At 41.4% G+C, this 20,741-nt stretch overlaps 1 protein-coding gene across 50 annotated transcripts in view; it reads right to left on the bottom strand.

Moving 5' to 3' along the window:
• Map4k4 (mitogen-activated protein kinase kinase kinase kinase 4) overlaps nucleotides 1-20,741 on the bottom strand; it is a 145,013-nt gene that overhangs the window by 52,926 nt on the left and 71,346 nt on the right. For all 50 annotated transcript variants that reach the window (XM_085679557.2, XM_085679555.2, XM_085679567.2 and 47 more), the window contains exons 4-6: nucleotides 8,596-8,721; nucleotides 5,778-5,888; nucleotides 1,599-1,689 (exon numbers count right to left, since the gene is read on the bottom strand). In XM_085679557.2, the coding sequence (XP_085535683.1) occupies nucleotides 1,599-1,689; nucleotides 5,778-5,888; nucleotides 8,596-8,721 (328 nt within the window). The remainder of the gene's footprint in view (nucleotides 1-1,598; nucleotides 1,690-5,777; nucleotides 5,889-8,595; nucleotides 8,722-20,741) is intronic.

Here is a 20,741-nt window from a genome sequence, read left to right as displayed (position 1 = left end):
TTGAGTGGACAAAGGAAAAATAATGTGAAAAGTAGAAGAAAAGTTAATGCTGATTCTGTTTTAAAATGTTAACAGAGTAAAAATAAAATGAGAATAAGTTCAGGTGTCGCTAAGAGAGACAGGGAACACTGCAAATCGTTAGAAGCCACCTCTGGGAAACAGTACCCATGAGGACGTCCGTCAGACACCTACAACACTGACGAAGACAGCAGGGACTAACACAGCCCTGGCGCTGGACTCCAGAGTATTCTGGTGAAGAAGAGAGCTTTCTTTTCTTTGAGAAATGCCACACACTCTCAACAGAATCATAAATTATCAACAGTGCTACAGAAAGGAGGCAGGAGGCCAAGGAGGTCAGAGGGCCACAGAAAGCCCCTGAAAACAGGGAAAAATGGTAAGTCTGAACATGAAGACAAGTATTACCAAGGGAGAGCAGTACATGCAAAGGGTTTGGGCACGGTCTAAGAGTAAAGGAAAGGAAATGGCGGTGGCTGTGGCTGATGCTTCCGCCGATCTTTTGTATCTCAAAGCATCTTGATTTACTTTTTATGACTTTATTTATTATGATTTTCCTTATTCTATAAAAACTTCATAAAATTGCTTCCATGTTATAACACGGAACATAGGGTAGAAAAGGTGAAGGGGGTCAGACAACAGGCAGGAAAGTAGCAGGGGTCAGGCCCACACTATTCATAAGCCAGGGCAAGAAGTGTGAAATTTTGTGACGTGAAACAGGAAATCATTAGGGGTATGTGCTTCTCTGTGTGTGTGTGTCTCTCTCTCTCTGCCCCCTTCCCTCTTTCTAGCTTCATACCTTAAGCTGGTTTCAAACTCACAATCTTCCTGTTTCAGCCTCTCAAGTACTAGGAATACAATGCCAGACACCACTAAGGGTGTTGTTGAAGCAAGAAAGAAAGTCTGACTTTTATGCCAGCGTAGGACTGAAAGTGTACCTCCGTCATCAGTTCCTGGGATTGGGCCTTGTGGTGGTTTGCATAAAGCAGCCCCCACAGGCCCATAGGAGTGGCATTATTAGGAGGTCTGGCCTTGTTGGAGTTGGTGTGGCCATGTGTCACTGGGGTTGGCTGTGAGGTTTCAGAAGCTCAAGTCAGGCCTAATAACTGTTTCTTCAAACTGCCTGTGGATCCAAATATAATCTCAGCTACCTTTCCAGCACCATGTCTGCCTGCACGCTGCCATGCTTCCCACTACGGTGACGTGACAACAGACTAAACCTCTGAATTGTAAGCTAACTCCAATTAAATGTTTTCTTTTGTAAGCGTTGTCAGTCATGGTGTCTCTTCATAGCAATAAAACCCCAACAAGAGAAGTCTCTCAGTCCCCCTTCCTCAAAGTTAATCAAAATAAAAAATTCAAACCTTCTGGCTAGTTGCTCTATCCAGACAGAGGAGTCTACAGAAGCATGGGACAAGGAAGGCTGGCTCCTGACTAAGCAATAGGCCAGGTCGCTTAGTCTTAAAGTGGGGGAGGGGCAAACATTAATAGAATGAACTTTTAGCTAAATGTTGAAGGGGCACGGCATGCTGCTGGCTTGTACCAGGTGGGTGCATCAGACCTCAGACACATCAGCTACGTACCAAGTTTCACCTCCGCATTCTCGGTCAGCAGCACATTCTGCCCCTTGATATCTCGGTGAATAACGTGGTGAACGTGGAGATGTGCCAGGCCCTGGAATGGAAAGCAGAGCAGAGTTCAGCTCTCAGTCCCTGTGAGCAGACAGCCAGCAGCACCCGTTTACAGTAAGCGGCACACATGGGCCAAGGTTGTGTAAATCCACATTTAGAACATAAAATTTACCCATGGCACATTCCCAGGAAGGCACTGTCAGCCTTGCCACACACACACAGTAAGCAGCGGGCTGGGTGTTCCCCCTAGGATGATCACACCACTCTCTAGCTGTGCCTATGACACAAGCGTTGATTGCCATCTATAGTTTCTCTGCTATAATTTGTGCTATTTGTGTACAGGCTAGCTCCTTTCCCACGCCAAACTTATATCTTTCAGTGGGTAACCCTGTGAATTTATCTGAGCTAGTTCCGGTCTAGATTAGAGAGGGGCTTAAAATGCAGGCCTGTCTTCCCACTACACAGGAACAACCTAAGTGCTGATGTACCCTACTTCCATCCAGATGTAAAATAATTCTGCCACCAGACCAGTCTTGTATAGGGATAAAATGTCTTTCTTCCCTGGAGGGGAAAATGTTCCTGGCATGGAGCACTTTTTGATGCCCTTGTATCTAGAATGAGCCCAACAACATCTCTCAGGAGGCGGTGGGAAAATACATGCTGTACCCAACTGTGGTGTGAAGGCGGCTATGCACCACTGCCACACTCATGACTTTCCTCTTCCTGGCTAGAGAAGCCACACCCCAGAACGTGCCTCCTTAAGATACAAACAACCTACTTTTTCTGAAATGCCTCAGTACTACTTGTAAGGGGCTTGCTTTATGTACATTAAAGACGGGCTGTGGTGGTGGCCGCAAGCAGAGTCATTACTATGCAACCCAGCCTGACTCTGAGCTTGAAAACCTCCTGCCTTAGCTTTGAGTGCTAGGACCGCAGCTATGCTATCAAGCCTAACTTCCATCATTCTGCAGCTCTAGATCACTACCTTTTGAAGCATGGTGGGCTCTAAATTCATTTGACTGACTAATCTGCCAGTTAAACAGAACACAGCTTATGCGATACTTATCTATTCTCATAACACAGGGTATAGTAGTATGCCCTAAGGCTGTGATGGGGGAAAAGCACCCAACATATGATCCTTCAGTGGTCTAATTAGGAAGCACACCTCCATCTCTGCATGCTATAACATTAAGCACTGAAAGAACAAAATGAAGCCACTTTCTTTTACAGAATTCCTACTTCTACTGCTCCAGTTCCCTTCTGCTTTGTAACCTGCATGAACTTACTTCTGACCCTCCACATCTCCCCACAAACATAAGCAGCCTGTCTTCTGAGTCACGGCTTATGTGTGATCCTGTACACTTCCAGCAGGAAGCGTGGGAAACCATGCCCGTTTCCCAGTCCATACTGTGCAAGCATTGCTGCTTCTACTCAGAAAATAGCTCATAATACTGCTATCTTGAAGTATAGTTACTCAGAACAAACATGAACACATGTCCCTTATACCAAGTACTTTGGTAGCCAAGCCTGAACTAAGGCCACAATCATCCCTCCTTTGGAAAGATTCCAGGTCCATTTTACTGTGCAAACAGCCTGTTCTAAATCAACTGGGACAGTGTTTCTGAGCTAGGAAACAGTTTTCTTCTAAGTCTATCTTAATTGACTACATGTAGCCAAAGAGCAAACTGTCCCTCAACATTGGTAACGTAAAGTCCTAAGTTCTCGTCTTCAGTATGACATAGTGCTTTCTACTAAGATGAGAAAATTGTTGCTTAGAATGTGAATGAGCAGGAATGGCTGTGTGGTAAACTTTGGGGCCCTCACCATTCAGCAGACTAGCCCAATAGAGGACTTCTGACAGCTGTGGTCTACAGACTTAGGGCCCTTGCCTGGTCTAGTCTTCTCGAATGTCCACTAAGGGGCGAGGAAAAGCTTTCTCACAGAGAAACCAGCTACCTTCAACAATGTGTGGGAACCCAGAAGACCCACTGGGGTGCCTTTTACATGAGACCTCACCTCCTTCTTGGTACCCTGCTTTCTCTATCAACATCAACACAATGCCTAAAACAAACACCAACATATAACATGGGGCATTCCTTTGTTTTGAACTAAAACTCTGCCTCAGAAAATTTTTATTGTATATGGTTCATGAGTGGAGAAGGTTCCTATTAAAGACTCTCACTGAGAAGTAAACAGTCTGCAGGACTTCAAAGGATGCCATTTGCACCACACTGATTAGAGAAACGGCAACTTGGTCTTTTCTTCAATGTTTCTGGGGTCAAGAGTGACAAAATGGTAAAACAAACACATTATACTTGAGGTAAACTGTTCCTCCCAGGTATACAAAAACAGGTAAATCATCTTTGATGCCTGGTATACATCTTATGTCTATAACACTATGCTAAAAGCACAGATTTCTCCACTTGAGAAGTCTCTCATCTGCTAAGCATGGTGCTCTACCCCAAAACTACAACACACAGGAAGTCAAAGCAGGAGGCCACAAGTCTAAAGCTACGACACACAAAAAAAGGTTTGCCTGTGTTTAAATAGAATAAATAGTTCATCACGCTCCTCAAATCTGTGTCTAGGCAGCTCTGTAGTCCAGTCCTTGTTGTTCTACCCTGCCTGTCACCACAGAGCCCGAACAGCAGCTTTTCCCTTTCAGCCTCAGTTTTCTGTAATATCCATAAAAAAGTAAGCACCTGATATTTTAATAATGACAAGTATGATTAATTATAAAAGTATGACTCTCTTTCCATAAGACTCCCTTCCGTACACTGGTTTGTGAAGGAAGTTTTATTGAACGCTCCTTAAAATATATGAGGAAAGAGAAATTAAAACATTTCTCTAGGAATTCTAGTTGGCAGTTTTTAAGTTTGTAGTGTTCTATGAATCTTAAATATAGAAAGTAAATTTAGTTACAATAAAAAAATGACTAACTTGTTACCAGACTTTAGCAGAGAAATAGGAAGTAAAATTTCAGTTTACGTTCAGAGTCTTTATTTTTAAAAAACGGAATATAAACAATGCAGCCAGTTAATTTAAGTGTGTAATTTAGGGGTGAAGGAAAAGAAAAACTATGGTCATGGAATGAAAGACATCCTTTCAACTCTCATGCAGCTTTTAAATATGAAGCCCTGAAAACCTCTGTGCTGTCAGGATGGTTTTACCACTGAAAGGAACCATTTAGTGGCTAAAAAACAGCAATTTAGAAACTTTCTCTGAGCTCATTAGGCAGCTTTGCAATCAGCTGTAAATAACATTAAGCATCAAGACTCACTTCATAAATATTCCAAGAGTTTCTAACAGCTAATGCCAAAGTCCATTGAAGATTCTGGAACCCAGCACTCAGTCCTTTTAGTATTGATCTGTAGCCTCTCCCCACACTGCCTACAGACACAACAGTTCAGGCTCATCGCTCATCTCCTTCACTCTTATTTCCTTTAAATGCCAAAGGAAAGGGACTATTGGGTGCCTTATAATAACAACAAAGACAAACTCAGAGACTACAGTTACCCTTGGGTATATATGGAGACTGATTCCAGAATACCAAACCCTCTTCTATATAAAATACAAACATGCAGTCAGGCAGTGATGGTACACACATTTAATCCTAGCACTTACGGGGCAGAGGCAGGAAGACCTCCAGGTTCAAGGCCAGCCTGGGCTATATAGCAAGTACCAGGACAGCCAGGGCTACATAAAGAAACCTTGTTTCAAGAAATCATATATATATATATATATATATATATATATATATATATATATATATATATATATATATGAATGAGCATGCTCAAGTTCCTCATATTATAATGGTGCAGTGTTTGCATATAAGCTATATATATCCTCTTCTTTAGGTCATGTTCATAATATTGGGATGGTATAGCTATTATCCTGCATTATTTATGAATTAATGACAAGGGGGAGTCTGTGTATTCTGAATACAGCAATTTGTTTCAAGTGTTTTCCAACCACACAAGGCAAGCTCTTAGGTAGAAAACACTACTTTTTAAAAAAAATCAATACTTGGCTATCAAAATAGATAATTATCTCTTGGTATAGAACACACTTGGGATTCAGTTGAAGATGGACACATGAGATAGGAATGAGACACTTTGCTTTTCTTACCCTGAGGATTTCTCTGGAGATGTAGGCAATCCAGTCTTCTTTGAGTGTGTTCCCTTTGGTGTTCTTCACAAGGTCTGTGATGGACCCAGCCCCACAAAACTCCATAACAAGCTACAGGGCAGACAAGAAAGATGGAAACAATCACAGACCAGACTGAGTACACATTCAAAACAGAACACACAGCCGAGTCGCCTGCTCCCTTGAATACCTAGGCACAGGCACAATCATGTTGGAAGCATCCAAGTAGTAACAGTTGCTTTACAGAGAGTATATCCACGGTGGTCTCTTCGCTGAGAGTGTATTCATACAGTCCAAGAGACTCTCACACACATATCTGGGTGGCAAATGACATGTTTCTTCCCTCCCTCTAATAGAGGTTGTTTTGCTGGTTATCACTGCCAAACTAACAGAAATCAGTATTTCAGAAGTTCTTCCCTGAGATGATTTTCAAATTATTGAATAATATTTCCTATGGTACTTCTGAGAAATTACAAAGTTCTGAATATATATGAAATATATATATATAAATATATGAATAAAATATATGAATATATATATGAAATAGCTAAACATAATAACAACTACACTTGTGAAGTTCCTAGAAAATGAACTGAACATTCTAAAATTTCAATTATGACTGGATTTAGGCAATAGTAACTATTTCATTTCTATTTTCCTTCCCTTTTTCCTTCTCCTTTCTTCTTCCCTCTCTCTCATCTGTATATCCATAGGTTTTACACTGAATGAATGGCCCCCACAGGTTCATGTGTCTAGTGATGCTGTTTGAGAGGTGTGGGACATTTAGGAAGGAGAGTTCTGCTGATGGACATATGTCACTTGTGGCAGGTTTTGAAGTTTTATAACCTGGCCCTACTGCTTGTCCGCTCTCTGCTTTGGGACTGCTGATGCTATGTGAGGAGCGGGCCTCATGCTCCTGGCTGCTATCACTTCCCCATCATGATGGGCGCTGGAACTGTAGGCCAGAATAAACCCCGTCTCCTCTAAATTGTTCTTGTTGGTGTCTTAACACAGTAACAAAAACTGAACTAACACAGTATGCATGTGCAAGGATTGAATCAAAGCACATTTTCATCTACATTATTTATTTAAGAATGCACATGTATACATGTATGTGGAGGACAAAGGACTAACTGAGTGAGGTACTGTCCACCATTTTGTTGTTTTGGACTGTGTGTGTGTGTGTGTGTGTGTGTGTGAGAGAGAGAGAGAGAGAGAGAGAGAGAGAGAGAGAGAGAGAGAGAGAGAGAGAGAGATTTTATTTATCAGTAAGGAATTCTAGGTTCCACAGATGTGAAAAATTATATAACACATGTCCTTCTATATTGGATGACCTCAAGTTACATCTATTTTCCAGCACATGACATAGTTTTATCTTTCTTTGTGGCTTAACAGAACTCCAGTGTGTATATACTGTATTTCCTTTATCCATTCATCTGCTGATGGGTATACAGTCTGGCTGCAGATGTGGCTATTGTGAACAGTGCTGCAAACAACCATGTGTGTAAGCATCTCCTGAGGCCCATCATACTGGAGCCCGTCAGGTACCTACTTACAATGTATAAGCATCTCCTGAGGCCCATCATACTGGAGCTCGTCAGGTACCTACTTACAAGTGGTATATAGCTGGTCACATGGAACTTCCACGCTGACTTCCATAGTAGCCAATAATTTAAGTTCCTTCAGCAGTGTGTATGAGTTCCCTTTCCCACATCCTCATAGGCATTTGTGACTGCTTCTCCCTGACAGCTAAGAATACTGAACACTTTTTCAGGTATTTGTTGGTGATATGTACTTCATCTGAGGCCTGTCTGTTCATTACCCCATCTATTGATTGGGTTGTTTGGTTTTTGATTTTTAAAATATATTCTAGATATTAATCCTCCATCAGCTGCACAGCCAGAAGAATTTCTTCTATTCCTTAGACCAGCTTCTTCACTTGATTGTCTCCTCTGTTGTGGAGAACTTTTCGATCTTATGCAATTCCCTTTGTCAACTGCTGGTGTTATGTCTTGGACAACTGGGTCCTCTCTGAAAACCCTCGTCTGTCCTCCACCAGTGCTCTCATGCTGTCCTCTAACAGTTTCACAGGGCCAGGCCTTACTCTCAGACCTCTGACCCATTTTCAATTATTTTTGTACATCATGAGAGATAGCACTCTGGCTCCACTCTTCTGAGTGACTTTCCCGAGAGTCATCTGTTATGGACGTTACTCTCCAAGGTCTGCTCTGACATCTCTGTCACACATCAGTAGCTATGACTGTGCATATCTGCTTCTAGGTCCTCAGTTCCACACCCATTCTTCTCTTCTCTCATGCTGGTACCAAGCTGCTAATGTTTTCTACATTAGCCTTTTTAAAATCATTAGAAAAAGCTATCAATCAATCTTCTTGCTTTATAAATCCAATACCTTCAGTTTAGCTATTGCAGCTCACAGAGATGACGGTCTCTCAGTCATCATTTTGAACATAATTTCTTTTAAGGTTGAATGTATTGGTTCAGGAAATCTCCCTGGAATTTCCAGTTCATCAAAAACTACTATCATTAGTGTCACGAATGACTGACTGACAGCACCACACTTTCTTGAGATGTCTATGAAACGGCTTCCTGCGAAATGGCCTCTCATTCCCCATCTCCCTGCCATACTACAGGTACAGGATAAGGAAGGGTAACGATAGCAACCCCCTTTGGTTTGGTTTTGCTTTTTTTTTCTCTCTACATTCCCTGTGAAGTCCTTCATTCCCTTAGTACAACAACCACAGACAGAAAACACACCCAAGACTTGCAAAAATCTACCTACCCAGAGTTGGTCATCATGTCCTGGAGGGCTCTTTTTAATGAAAGCACCATAGTATGTTGCAATATTTCTATGATGAGAATATTTCTTCAGCATATTTATCTCCAGTTTTATTTCTTCCTCTTCATCCTTAAGGAAAAAAACAAAACATGGCTTTTAAATGATTTGATTTTCTCCCACACAAGCAAATGTAAACTGACAGGAGAAACAAAGGTTCCCTTCATTCTCAGCTCACCCTCCTGAATATGACCACAAGAGAATAGAGAGAGAGATAACCAGTGTGCTACACAGCAGGATGGACCAGGGTGGAGTTCCAGCCTGCTCCTCCACCTCCTGTGACCTCAGGTTACTGACTCTACTTCTCCGAGAGGCAGTTTGCTCAAGTAAAACTCCACCTCAGTGTAAAAAGGTAATTTGACTGCTACTATTTCAAATGATCATTAAGAAAGGCTATTTCCTTTTTAGGAAACATTTATGAATAGACGTCAGGCGACAACACATGTGTTCCGGGGTGTTGTACGAGGCTCCACTCGGAGGCTGACCTCCTTACACAGGTTGTTTTAAACTAAGCTCTTCCTTGCGCCTGCTGTCATATCAATAAGTAGAGCAGCAGGAGAAAAAGAGAAGATGGGAAGAGGAGGAAGAAGGAAACAGACGGACATATGAGCACAAAAACTTCAGTAGGTTGTCCTGTGAATGACAAAGGGAGAGAGGTCATAGTCTCCGCCTCTCTTCATACTTAGGGAAGAAAGCGCATCAATCAACACGGACATTTTATTTTGTTGCCTGCTACACACACTGACAAACTTCCTGTAAGACAGCAGATTATGGAAGTTCTTTAAGTATCATCCAAATGAAGGGAAATTAGAATTTAAGTGAGAAAACTGTGTGTGTGAGGGGGGGGTGTAGGACTCAGCCTTGAGGTGAGATCCCAGTATAATGGGTAAATTAATGATAAAAATCTCTAGAATTCCCTCTGCACTCCATTGTTACAGCTTCCTTGCATTTCTGCACAAGCACACCCACTCGACATTGACATTCTTCCCTTCTCATGGAGTAACTTGAGTGATACACAGGTGTGTGGACACGCATGTCCAGTGAAGCATAGTAAAGTACCCACAAATGTGTGTGTGTGTGAGAGTACAGGCACAAGGCATGAAAGTATCAGCTGCTTTAGGCTAGCATCTACACAAGCTCTCTTAAAGCCTCAAAAATATATTAGACTTTATCACTATTATACTCTAAGATAAAGATAACTATCACTAATAAGATATTAAAGATAAGACCAAAGAAAATGGAAAAGGAAAAATATTAAATATAATTTCAGTTATATATTTTGCTTTAGAAGCCAAACACCTCAGAACGTATGCAGTTATCTTAAAGTAGTGAATCTATGAATGGCAGATCTCCTCCTGGGTATTATTACCAAAAAGATATGATAAATCAAAGACAGAGATACTGGAATGTTACAGACATTCTGCAAATACAGTGATCTTGTAATTTCCATAGGAGATGACTGTCCACAAGGCAGCAGAGTAAGCTGGTCAAATATAGGCTCTACAATGATTTTCCACCCTGCAAAGGAAAACCATACCAAATGCATACCACTTCAACAATTGACTCAAACACGGCCGTGTTCAAAGCAGCAATGAAAACTGGGACAAGAATTATGGCTATGGTAATTATCTTAATTCTATACAAACTAGCATTTAACTTGGCTAATATAAGAAAAAAATGATTCTATCTAAATTTTTTCTTCAAAGGAACTTTATATTAAAAACAAAAAGTAGGATGAACAAAGGAAGAAAGAAATATGTCTCTAACAAAACTAAGAATCCTCAATTCACAGAAAGGCTTTAATTGTGTCCTTTACCTATACATGCCCACTCATATGTACAGAATAATATAATGAGACATGAGAAGGTGGTGAGTTTGCTGGCAAGGAACATCTGGGGTCTGCTTACAAAGCCATTCAGTGCCTCTCCTGGAACAAGGTCCACAGCTAAACACGTGATCCAAAGAGCCCAAAATCCTTACATTCGCTGTAGCCAGGAGATCACAGCAGAAACTAAAGATCAGATCATTTTTACTTAAACAAAAATAAATAAACATATAGGAATTTGGAAAAGATTAAAACAAATTAAAAAAAAGAGTGCACAGCCAGGTGTGGTGGTGCAAGCCCTTTGAGGCCGCCTCGGTCTATATACAGAGTTGCAGGCCAGGGATACACAGTGAGATCTTGTCTTTAAAGAGCATACATGTACAAAACAAAAAGAGTACTTTCAGCAGGCAGGAAAAGGCTAAAACATTCCCTACAGTTCACTGCTGCAGAGCTGTCCTCGTTCAGGGACATGTTTACCCAGATATCCCTCACTCCCACCTTCTTCCACTCTCCACCACGGCTGGTTTTTCCCAGGGTCACTGTTGCATCCCACTAGACAAGGGGCTGGTTCTGCTTCTTGTCAGAGAATAAACACAAGCCGCTCCCTGAAGAGTACTTAAGACTCAGAACAGTCTGACTGGCTGCAGTGCACTTTTCCTTTAAGTACCGGAAGGCAATTCTTCTAGGATAGAGCTGTTCATCAAACGCTTCCAAAGGTACTTGATAGTTCCATAAGTCACTGGTTAAAAAACAAGTACATATTCTCAAGTTGTTATAAGCTTAAATTCAGTACTGTCCAGTGGTCTGAAAATGTTGAATATGTATACTGAGAAATATGATTGGCGGGTTTTCATTGCACTGTTTCTTCTAATTCTAAACATCTTTAGACAAAAACACACTATTGTGTAACTATGCTGCACCATAACAAGACTCATGCTGTAACACCTTCGAACTGGGCCGGGAGGCCTGGAATCCCAGCATCTGGGAGGCTGAGGCAGGAAGACTATGCAAGTTTGTAGGCTATATAATGGAACTCATCTCAAAAAGAGAAACTGGGTTACGTCTTAGAGTCAATGAAATACAAGACCTTAAGTGCACTCAAATTCAACAGTAGCCTTGCTAGAGGACTGATACATCATCTAGAGAGAAAGTGATTACATTCATTTACTTGCCAAAATATGCCCTTGAGGTCTTAAGGAGTCAAATCCTAAGCCATAAGAAACTCAACTACAAAGAATACTGAGAGGAAATCGTGGTCTCTTTTCCAAAGTACTGTTTTAGGATGATGTAATGTAACAGATACTCTGAACATTATCTCTGTTGTTTTTATGATTTTAAAATAGATGACTACTGCATATCTAATAAAGACATTCTCCACTACTTATTGTCATTTACTGACTTATTATGAAGGCCTAGCCTTGGAGGAAAAAAGCATCAGAAACAGAGATTTGCCAATGGATTTTGTGCCAATTACAACTAGAACCTAAGGACTACTGTGTATGCAATATTCTACATTGTCTTTAGACTACAGATATAATGAAGCAAGTTTTGAGTTTCAACTTCCCTTTGATCATTGGTTTAAAGTAAGGTTCAGGGTTAGAGAGGTGGCTCAGCAGTTAAGAGCACTGGCTACTCTTCCAGAGGACCCTAATTCTATACTCAGCACCCACATGGAGGTGCACAACCATTTAAACTCCAGTTTCAGGGGGATCCAATGTCCTTTTCTGGCCTCCAGGGTGACCAGGTACACATGTGGTACACAGACTGTGTACACATAAAATAAAAAACAAATGTTTTCTAAAAAAAAAATAAGTTTGGTAGTCTCATTTCAACATTTATTATATACACACATACCACTGCCAAAGTAAACACCGTATTTAAGTAGAAGATACAGCAGTAAACAGGCAGTAAACAGACTTGGGGCTGGCATTTAAAAAAAAATAGTTGAACTGACAAAGCTACTCAGAGAAAGTTTAAACAACATCCCATGTTTAGAGTCCAAATTACTGTGTCCTTCATCCCCTGCTTTAGGGGAGCCAAGATGATCGCAAATAGGAGGAACTGAAGGATTCGGGATGGGGGCTTCTTGGAGCAAAAGGGAAGAGGGCTCTCTTCTGGTTTCCTCCAATGATGAGGCAGCTGCTGACCCCCACTTAGTGAGTTAATGCAGCTGGTGCCAATTAGCATTTTGGCCTCTGACCAACAGGAGCAATTCTCAGAGAAAAGGTCTTTGTCTGGAGCTGGACTCTGACAGTGGATGAGCTTTCAGTTGGCTCCCTGGCTATCTGAGGACTGGGGGCTGGGAGGAGCCAACATCTGCACAGCATTAATTTGCACAAGCAGCCATGGGCTGTAAATGAGTCAAAAGAGAAGCACTGCCCACTTCACCATCTGAGCACACAGGGGTGCAAATTATTACTTTGGCTCTTTGTCTTTTAATGGCCTCTTGGGTGGTGTTCTGAAGATTGTTTTGCAGTGCCTTGAGTATGTTAGGTAAGTGCTGTGCCACTGAGCTAACATCTCCAGCCTTTTTGTGTTCCCTTAAAATGTTGCTTTAACCCCTTATTGTCTAAGTGCTGTCTCATTCCACTGATGGTGGGACTGATCAGAGACAGGCAGACCTCCGAGATGCTAACTGGGAAACAAGAGGACTGAGGAATGTTCTGAGTTTACCATCTTTCCACCTGGCTTCTTTACAAATTTAAACATCAGTTATTGACAGTTGAACAAATAGAGGAGCAACTGATGGTCTTTGCAAACCTGGAGAAAAACATTGGTGAAGTGAGACAGTCTCTCTGGGGGATTTCTGCACTAAGATGTAAGCACGTTCCTAAAAGAAATGAATGGTTTATAGTCAACTGCTACTCTGCTCTTCCTTAAGGCTGCAAACTGAAAGAAATTAAGATATTTCAACTTACAGAGTCCTGGTAGATCTGAGTGTATTACTCAGTTCAAGCCAAGTTAAAAGGAGCACAGACTCAATTAAGTTTAATTTGATTCAAACATAAAGTTACACATCTTAACATTCACCATTCAACAATATGTAATGAAGAAAATTTTACAGATTCTAGAAGAGGATAAATTTTAGAACAAAATTAAAATTATGGAAATCAGGTCACAAGACTGACAGTCTTCAAACTAACATCTTCATCCAAATTACTGAATACTACAGTAAAAACTCATGAAATTAATATATCCAAAGTGAAAATCACATATGCACAGAAGCTTGCTCAAGATATAGAAGAAAAAACACTCTTTTGAACACATTCTGTATTAAGTCATACTCTTTTTATGTAACTGAATCAGGGAGTTTCTTCTGGTAATGGCCTTGGCCTTGAAGCTCTTCTTTGTCTAGTGACACATCTAGTCAGAACTGCCCTGAGTCTTCTACAGCCTTTCTCTAAGTTTGCCCCTTGCTGAGTACTTCAATGAGACTTACTAGTCACTGGTTATCCAGCAGTGTGATTAAAACAAAGCAAGTAACAGCAAGGAAGAATGAGACAGACCTGAGCCTGCAACTAAAACAACAACCTTTTCCTTCTACACCAGCACTCACCTGTGAGCAGCCTTGGGGGACTGATGCCCCCATGAACACGATGAAAAAACACAGAAGCCCAAAGCACACGCCCAAAAGGCACAGCACAGGGTGATTTTCAAGTCCCAATACAGCACTATTTTTCTAGGTCCTTGAACTAACAGATTGTTCCAAAGTTTCATGTCAACATCCAGACACCAAAGTCAGTCCCAAACTATAAGGCATAATACCATAGGTGTAAGTATTTCTAATGATACAACCTCAAATAATACAAATTTATTTCCAAAAACCAAATTGTAATTAAACTTCAATGTTTTAAAAGTGATCATAGTTCAACATTTTTAAAGGGCCCAACCTGTTAAATTATAAGAACAAAAAGGGAGGGGGATCCAAAATTTAAAACACCCAAAAGCTAGCAAAGCAGTTATGACCTTGGCAACAAATGCGGCTGTCCACAATGAAAATGTGCTATAGACAGGGTAAATGAGTACACAAAAGAGAGGAAGAAGAGGAGATCCTACTACAGACCATCTCTAGGTCAGTTTCTTCTTTAATCTCTTAATCTTCTACATGGCCATGTAATATTTGACTAATTCTGAAAAAAAAATGGTTTACGGAACAGGAATGTGAGTCCTGTGAGAATTCAACAGAACTTTGTCGGTTCTTAGGGTCTGCTCCATGTGTTGTCTCCTATCTCTAATGTTGCAGGGTTCTGCCAAACCTGAAGACCCTCACAGCCTGACTAGGACTAGACCAGAGCACTACAAGGCCTCAGGCTTGTTCTTTTCTTGTCTGCTGTGACCTAAGATCAGCAGTTTCCAAAAGTAAGTCATTCCCAGTAAGAAGCAAGGAAGAGGCTCATCATCCTGTCTCTACTTCTGACTGCCAGAGGCTCCCTTATAGGGATATAGATAGCTTCAGGCCATGCAGACACTCTAGACTTTCATGCCAGTAACAAATTCACAAAGCTCCCCATACTACATACTACAAGAAAGAAAAAAAATACTGTATAGCTGAATAGTAGTGTTTAAGTCGTACAAACAGACTCAAGTGCAGATTGACAAAGGGAAGCCGCAAGGGAGTGATGGGCAGTACCCGTGTGTGACCTCAGGTCACGGGAGCTCCTGCTTACTGGCATGCTCAGATACAGGCTACACTCTGAGAAGTATCAGCAATTAGAAAGAATATAGGGAGGGGCATCTGCTCCTGGAGGAGATAAAGTATCAAGGGCCAGATGATTTACCCTCCTACCTAAACAACTAAAATTAAACAAATCCTGAGGAGGTTAAGACACCAGGTAAGGATGGGCAGTTTCCTGCCTTAGGGAGAGAATCTAGACTAACCAAGAACAGGAGACTCAAATGGAGCAAGAGGAGCCTATGAGCTCAGGGGGTAGAACAGAGTTCGGAGGATCGGCAGCAACCACATGAATCAAAGTCCAGAGAGGAGAGAATTGCACAGAAAGAAAGCCGTGGAATATGGAACCCTTCTTGGGTTGCAGGAGAGCACTGCCACCAAGAAACCATTGGGGTATGGGGAAGAATCCAGTCTTTACAAGGCATCTGTGGGCAGACACCAGCCCTCACAGAGAAAGGAACAGTGCTTACTGCCATAAACCCAACTGGAGAACATCATCCCACAGGACTTTGAAAGCCATGGTCTCAACAGTGGAGCGAAATTAGTCATCGACTAGATGCTGATCCAATCCCCAATTTCTGGTAATTAACTGAACCCCACCTCCACCCCATGCAAAAATCAAGAATATTAAAGTATAAAATATTGTGAATCCAAGAAGGTAGAATTCGTTGTGCTGATCTAGAAATTAGAACAAATAACCACAGGGGAGAAAGGGATAAACAACAAACAACCTATTCCTGTTGGTTTTGACTATTGTGCTTGTTAGGAACAGGCTCCGGAAATAGCATCACGTGGCTTGATACGGTGTGCTACATTAACACAACTTGATTTACATATGTTTCAGTTCCTCCAGAACGATGACAAAGAAAAGCCCACAGATCACCTGTCTCCACTTACCTAGCACTGGAAGAACATAACTGTGACCTCCGTTTATCTGGACACAACCTCACTATGCAGATCAGACTATCCTGAAACCCACAATCTTGCTGGCCTTAACTCTGCTGGAATCAGAGGCAAGAAGCAGCAGGAACCAATCACGATTTAAAAAACATTATTATCACACTTAGGAAAGAAAACCCTCCTTAAAATTAATGTACCAAATCACAGCACTTTAGTGACTTTTGTTGCGTATCATCTGCTATCATGACAATACAGAACCAAACGTACAGATACCATGGAAACTATTAGACAGCCCATACTGGAAGCAATAATAAAGTAATTTTTAGTTCTGACTTTAAAGGTACTAGTAAACAACCAAAGATTTTTAATTAGTTATTATTTTTAATATAATTACACAACTTCTCTTTCCTGCCTAAGATCCTTCCCACTTATCTCAACCCCCCCCACTTTGTTTCCCTTCAAAATCATGGTCTTTTTCTTTAATATTTTTACACACATGCACACAACAGAAATTCGTGGTCTTATTCTTTACAGCACCCGTTTTCCCAAATATTATCCACTATACATAGCAATGATGATGTTTTTGCTTTAAAAATAACATGAACCAATTCTTTATACTCAAGTTTCTTTACATCCAAGATAGGGGATCCATTCCAAGCAAGTGAGCTCCCCTCCAGCATTATAAACAATAAATTAGGTTAGCATAAAAATATTTTTACAGTGTACAGCACACAGCAAATATGTGCTGTGATTTTAACTACAATTACTTTTGCCTTTTTACGTCGCATTCCTACAGCAGCCTGTAACACAAAAGCAAGCCCTGGTGAACATAGGCACAAATCCCCAGCATGGCCTTCCTGCTAGCAGCAGTGGGCAGACAGGAAATCTAAAACAGTTCACCAACTTATGCTAGGATGAAGCAAGAAGACAGAGTAAGGATGCCACAGGTCAAATCAGCCAATGCCAGAATAACCAGCTTTATTTCCAACAGTCAAGTAGGCTAAATCTCTTGCTAACAATGAATAGCAATTTGAGTCCTAAGTATATATGCTGTTACTTCTACTCACACACACACACACACACACACAACCTGCAAGTGTTCCTTCTTAGAAAAACAGGAAAGATGACTATAATCTACAGATACCAAAGAAACTGGTAAGGAAAGATAACATATTATATTTACCCACTGTTGATGCTAGTCCTGCTCAACAGTGCTGTACCAGGGAGTACCACTACCATGAACTCTACCGCTGCCGCTCCCTTAAATGCATGCTAGGGTATGATCTGAACACACCGCACAGCTGTGTTGATACTGAACACTGTGTGTATCTTATCAAAGAATAGTTGTTCTTTCAAATATGATTTTAAAAGATCTATAAGACAACTAACTGTTTAAGATGTGAGATTTTGTTGGATATAAAAGTAAACTTTTACAGGATTTGCATGATCCAATTCAAATGGGCAAACCAACTGTATCTTCTGAAGTTCTGAAAACAGAAGCTGGTTAAGCCTACTACTTTACTACTTCACAGCCCTATTAGGCACTGCAAGAAAGCTGCATAGCAATTACTGAAAGTAAAAGAAAAACAGACCTCTACTTTAGATAACAAGAAAGGGAAGTGACTGAAACACTGTTTGACGATGAATCATAACCCAGAACTCCAGGGCAGCCGACGGCATGCACATTTCAGTCTGGTCTAAAAGCAGCTCACTAACCTGAGATAGGTTCTTTAGTCCCTTCTTCCTCCCTCTATTCTGAAGTCATGGGTACAGTGCAAGTACACAGACAGACAGAGGCCGTGGAACTCTCTGGAAGAGAGGTCTGGGAGCAGAGCCTCAGAACAGCTCTCCGTCCTGCCAGCAGACGAGCGGTGCCACCCCCTAAAAACAACACAGCCATCTCTCCCCAGAGACCCTCTCTTGGCACTCTGCACGACCACAAAGCACACCACATGGTAAGAGTTTGTCTGGAGTATCCTGAGATTGGCCAAGTCAGAACAATTGTTTTAAAACTGGAACTCTCACAGGAGACAAGAAACAGAACTCACTTGTCAGAAAGAGGACCACCTACTATCACATGCCTACACTCAAAGTAGTGGGACGGCAGAGCTGGGTCTCTGCATCAAATGAAAATTAAATCTATCACCATCATATATACATATACACACACACAGGGAGAGGGAGGAAAGGAGGAAAGAAGGGAGGAAGGAAACCAAATGACATTACCTCCTCAACAATACATACTGGTTTATAGAGCCTAGAATTTAAGCCAATTAGTTATTTGCCCAAATGACTATTCTCCAGTCAAGACCCTGAAAGACCATTACCGACTTAAATTCCTAAATAAAAATCTGCCTGGTTCTTCCTCCTCCCACCAGCAATAAACGAGAAGTAGAAGAAGATTGATGAGACCATGTCACTTTCCTTGTCGGCCTTTAAACGCATTCTCCTGCTCGCTGACAAAGCATTTTCAATTTCCATGTTCACACTGAGGGCCAGCTTCACAGCAGAAACTGAACTGGAACAAGGGAACACGCACAGGGCAGGGATGGACACATGGACACTACTGCATCAAACCTCAACAGGTTCTGCAGCACAGGGACAGACAACAGTCGCTGGCTCCCCAGGAAGATGAAGACAAACAAGAGACTGAAGATGATGTTTGAGCAAATCTTACAGCATCAAGTCATCCAGAACATGACTCACAGCATCTAGAACGAAGCAGACACGGAGGAACAGATGGATGGACGGACAGACGGACGGACGGACGGACACACACACACTCCCCTACAGGTCAGAACAATTATATTCACGCTCAAGCCTACACTAACTAACCTATCAATAAGACAAAGCAAAAGTGTAAGGAGCAGAGGCTGCACACTGCACATTCCACAGCTCATCTTTCTATGGAACAATACAGTCTGGCCTAAAATATGGCAGCAGAGAAACGCGGCTTCTGTTTGCAGTTAGCTGACTAGAATTCGACAGGCTAAGGAAAAGAAGCAGCTGACCACTCTAAGGCTGAGCACACAGCTCAGCAAGTTAAGTGACTTCACTTAAGATTACATCGTTGATTATGTGGGAAACAGACTTTAACATCTTGAGATAAGAACAACCCACCTCATCCAATGCAAGAATTAGTGAGGTTAACTATTACACATTAACTATGAGCATACATAAGCTTAATATAGAAAAAATAATATAAGCACATAAATGTGCACTGTATAGCTTTAAAATATGTTAATTATCTACATAAAGAAAATACCCATGGTGGTATTGAGGGAAATTATTCTTTCTTTTTTGTTTTGTTTTGTTTTTTTGAGACAAGGTTTATGTGTATCCCTGGCTATCCTGGAACTCACTAGGTAGACCAAGATGGCCTCAAACTCAAGAGATCTGCCTGACATTGTCTCCTGAGTGCTGGCATTGAAGGTGGGTGCTGCCACCGCCACCACCCAGTGAGGGTAAATTTTTTAAAGATCCTTTTTAAAAATGTACAAGAGTTACTAAACACATCTCTGACACAGCAATTCAAGAAATTTAATTCAAACCAAATTTACCGTGAGTTTAGCTGCAGCTTTCACTGCCCTCTGTGTATTTAGAGTGCAGGGAGTTAGCAGAGCCAGAGTACACGTGCACTGTACAGACAAGCTACCTGCACAGGAGCATAGAAATACAGTAACACCACATCCAACTCACTGAAATCCCAGGGCTGAATGGAAAAATCAAAATCCTACTGGATTTTTAAATCACGTGCCTCCCTCCTATGCCAATTAAGTATACTCGGCATTATTCTATTACTTTTCATCCAGCGGCAAGAGAACGCTCTAAACCAGGTATTCAGTACTGATGCTGCCACTGGTCACAGGCACCACGCTGCAGTCCAGCTTAGTGACCGCCATCTTCCAGTCATCTTCCCTCCCTGGTGTGTGAAGAAATGTTAGCAATCTACATAACCGGGGCTCGAGCGTCCACATCAGGAGAACATTTAAAAACAGGTAGGCTTCAGTCGTGGGTTACATTGCTTCCTTCTCTACAAGTTAAAATAACAGAGGTGATGGCAATTGTCTTGTCCTTTTAGGAGTATCTGTGAAGGAGAGCACTCATTAAATCTTCAGGATAGAGAGTGCTAATGAAGATCCACCTTCCAAGACCCTGTGCGCCAACCACAAAACAACTACAAGAAAGAAGTAAAAACTGCCACTAAAACTGGCCTGGTCTTTCGGAATCCACAACCTAAAGCCAGCCTGCCTAAGCGCACAGACAGAAGTAACTATACATGGACTGGCTATGCACACTATTTACACGCTACAAGACAGAGCTCACTGTGAGGTGGGAAATGGGGGGGGGGATCTGAAATACATTAAGGGACATATTTGAGATGAGGTAAGTTAAGGAACTCACCTTCTGAATTATTTAGAACATTTCCTGGAATAAATACAAAGTTCTGAAATTAAATGTAACCATAAAGTAAGCAAATGACCAAGTAGAGTCCTTTGAGTGACTTGCGCTAGTAAGAAATATTGGGGACAATCAGAAGCTAAGTAACTGAGGAACAGTCTAAGGTAAGGGGAAATCCATGTTCTATCTCTAGGTGAGTACGTGTCCTTAACACTTCACTAAATATACATAGATGTTGAAGGAGCTGGGGAGGGGACAGAATATGATCAAAATATATTTCATGGAAAAAATTAA

This window comes from Myodes glareolus, chromosome 18, assembly GCF_982192425.1.
Source record: "Myodes glareolus chromosome 18, mMyoGla1.1, whole genome shotgun sequence".
In the NCBI taxonomy this organism is placed as follows: domain Eukaryota; kingdom Metazoa; phylum Chordata; class Mammalia; order Rodentia; family Cricetidae; genus Myodes; species Myodes glareolus.
The sequence above is the reverse complement of the archived record's forward strand: the minus strand, read 5'-3'. Positions and strand labels throughout refer to the sequence as shown.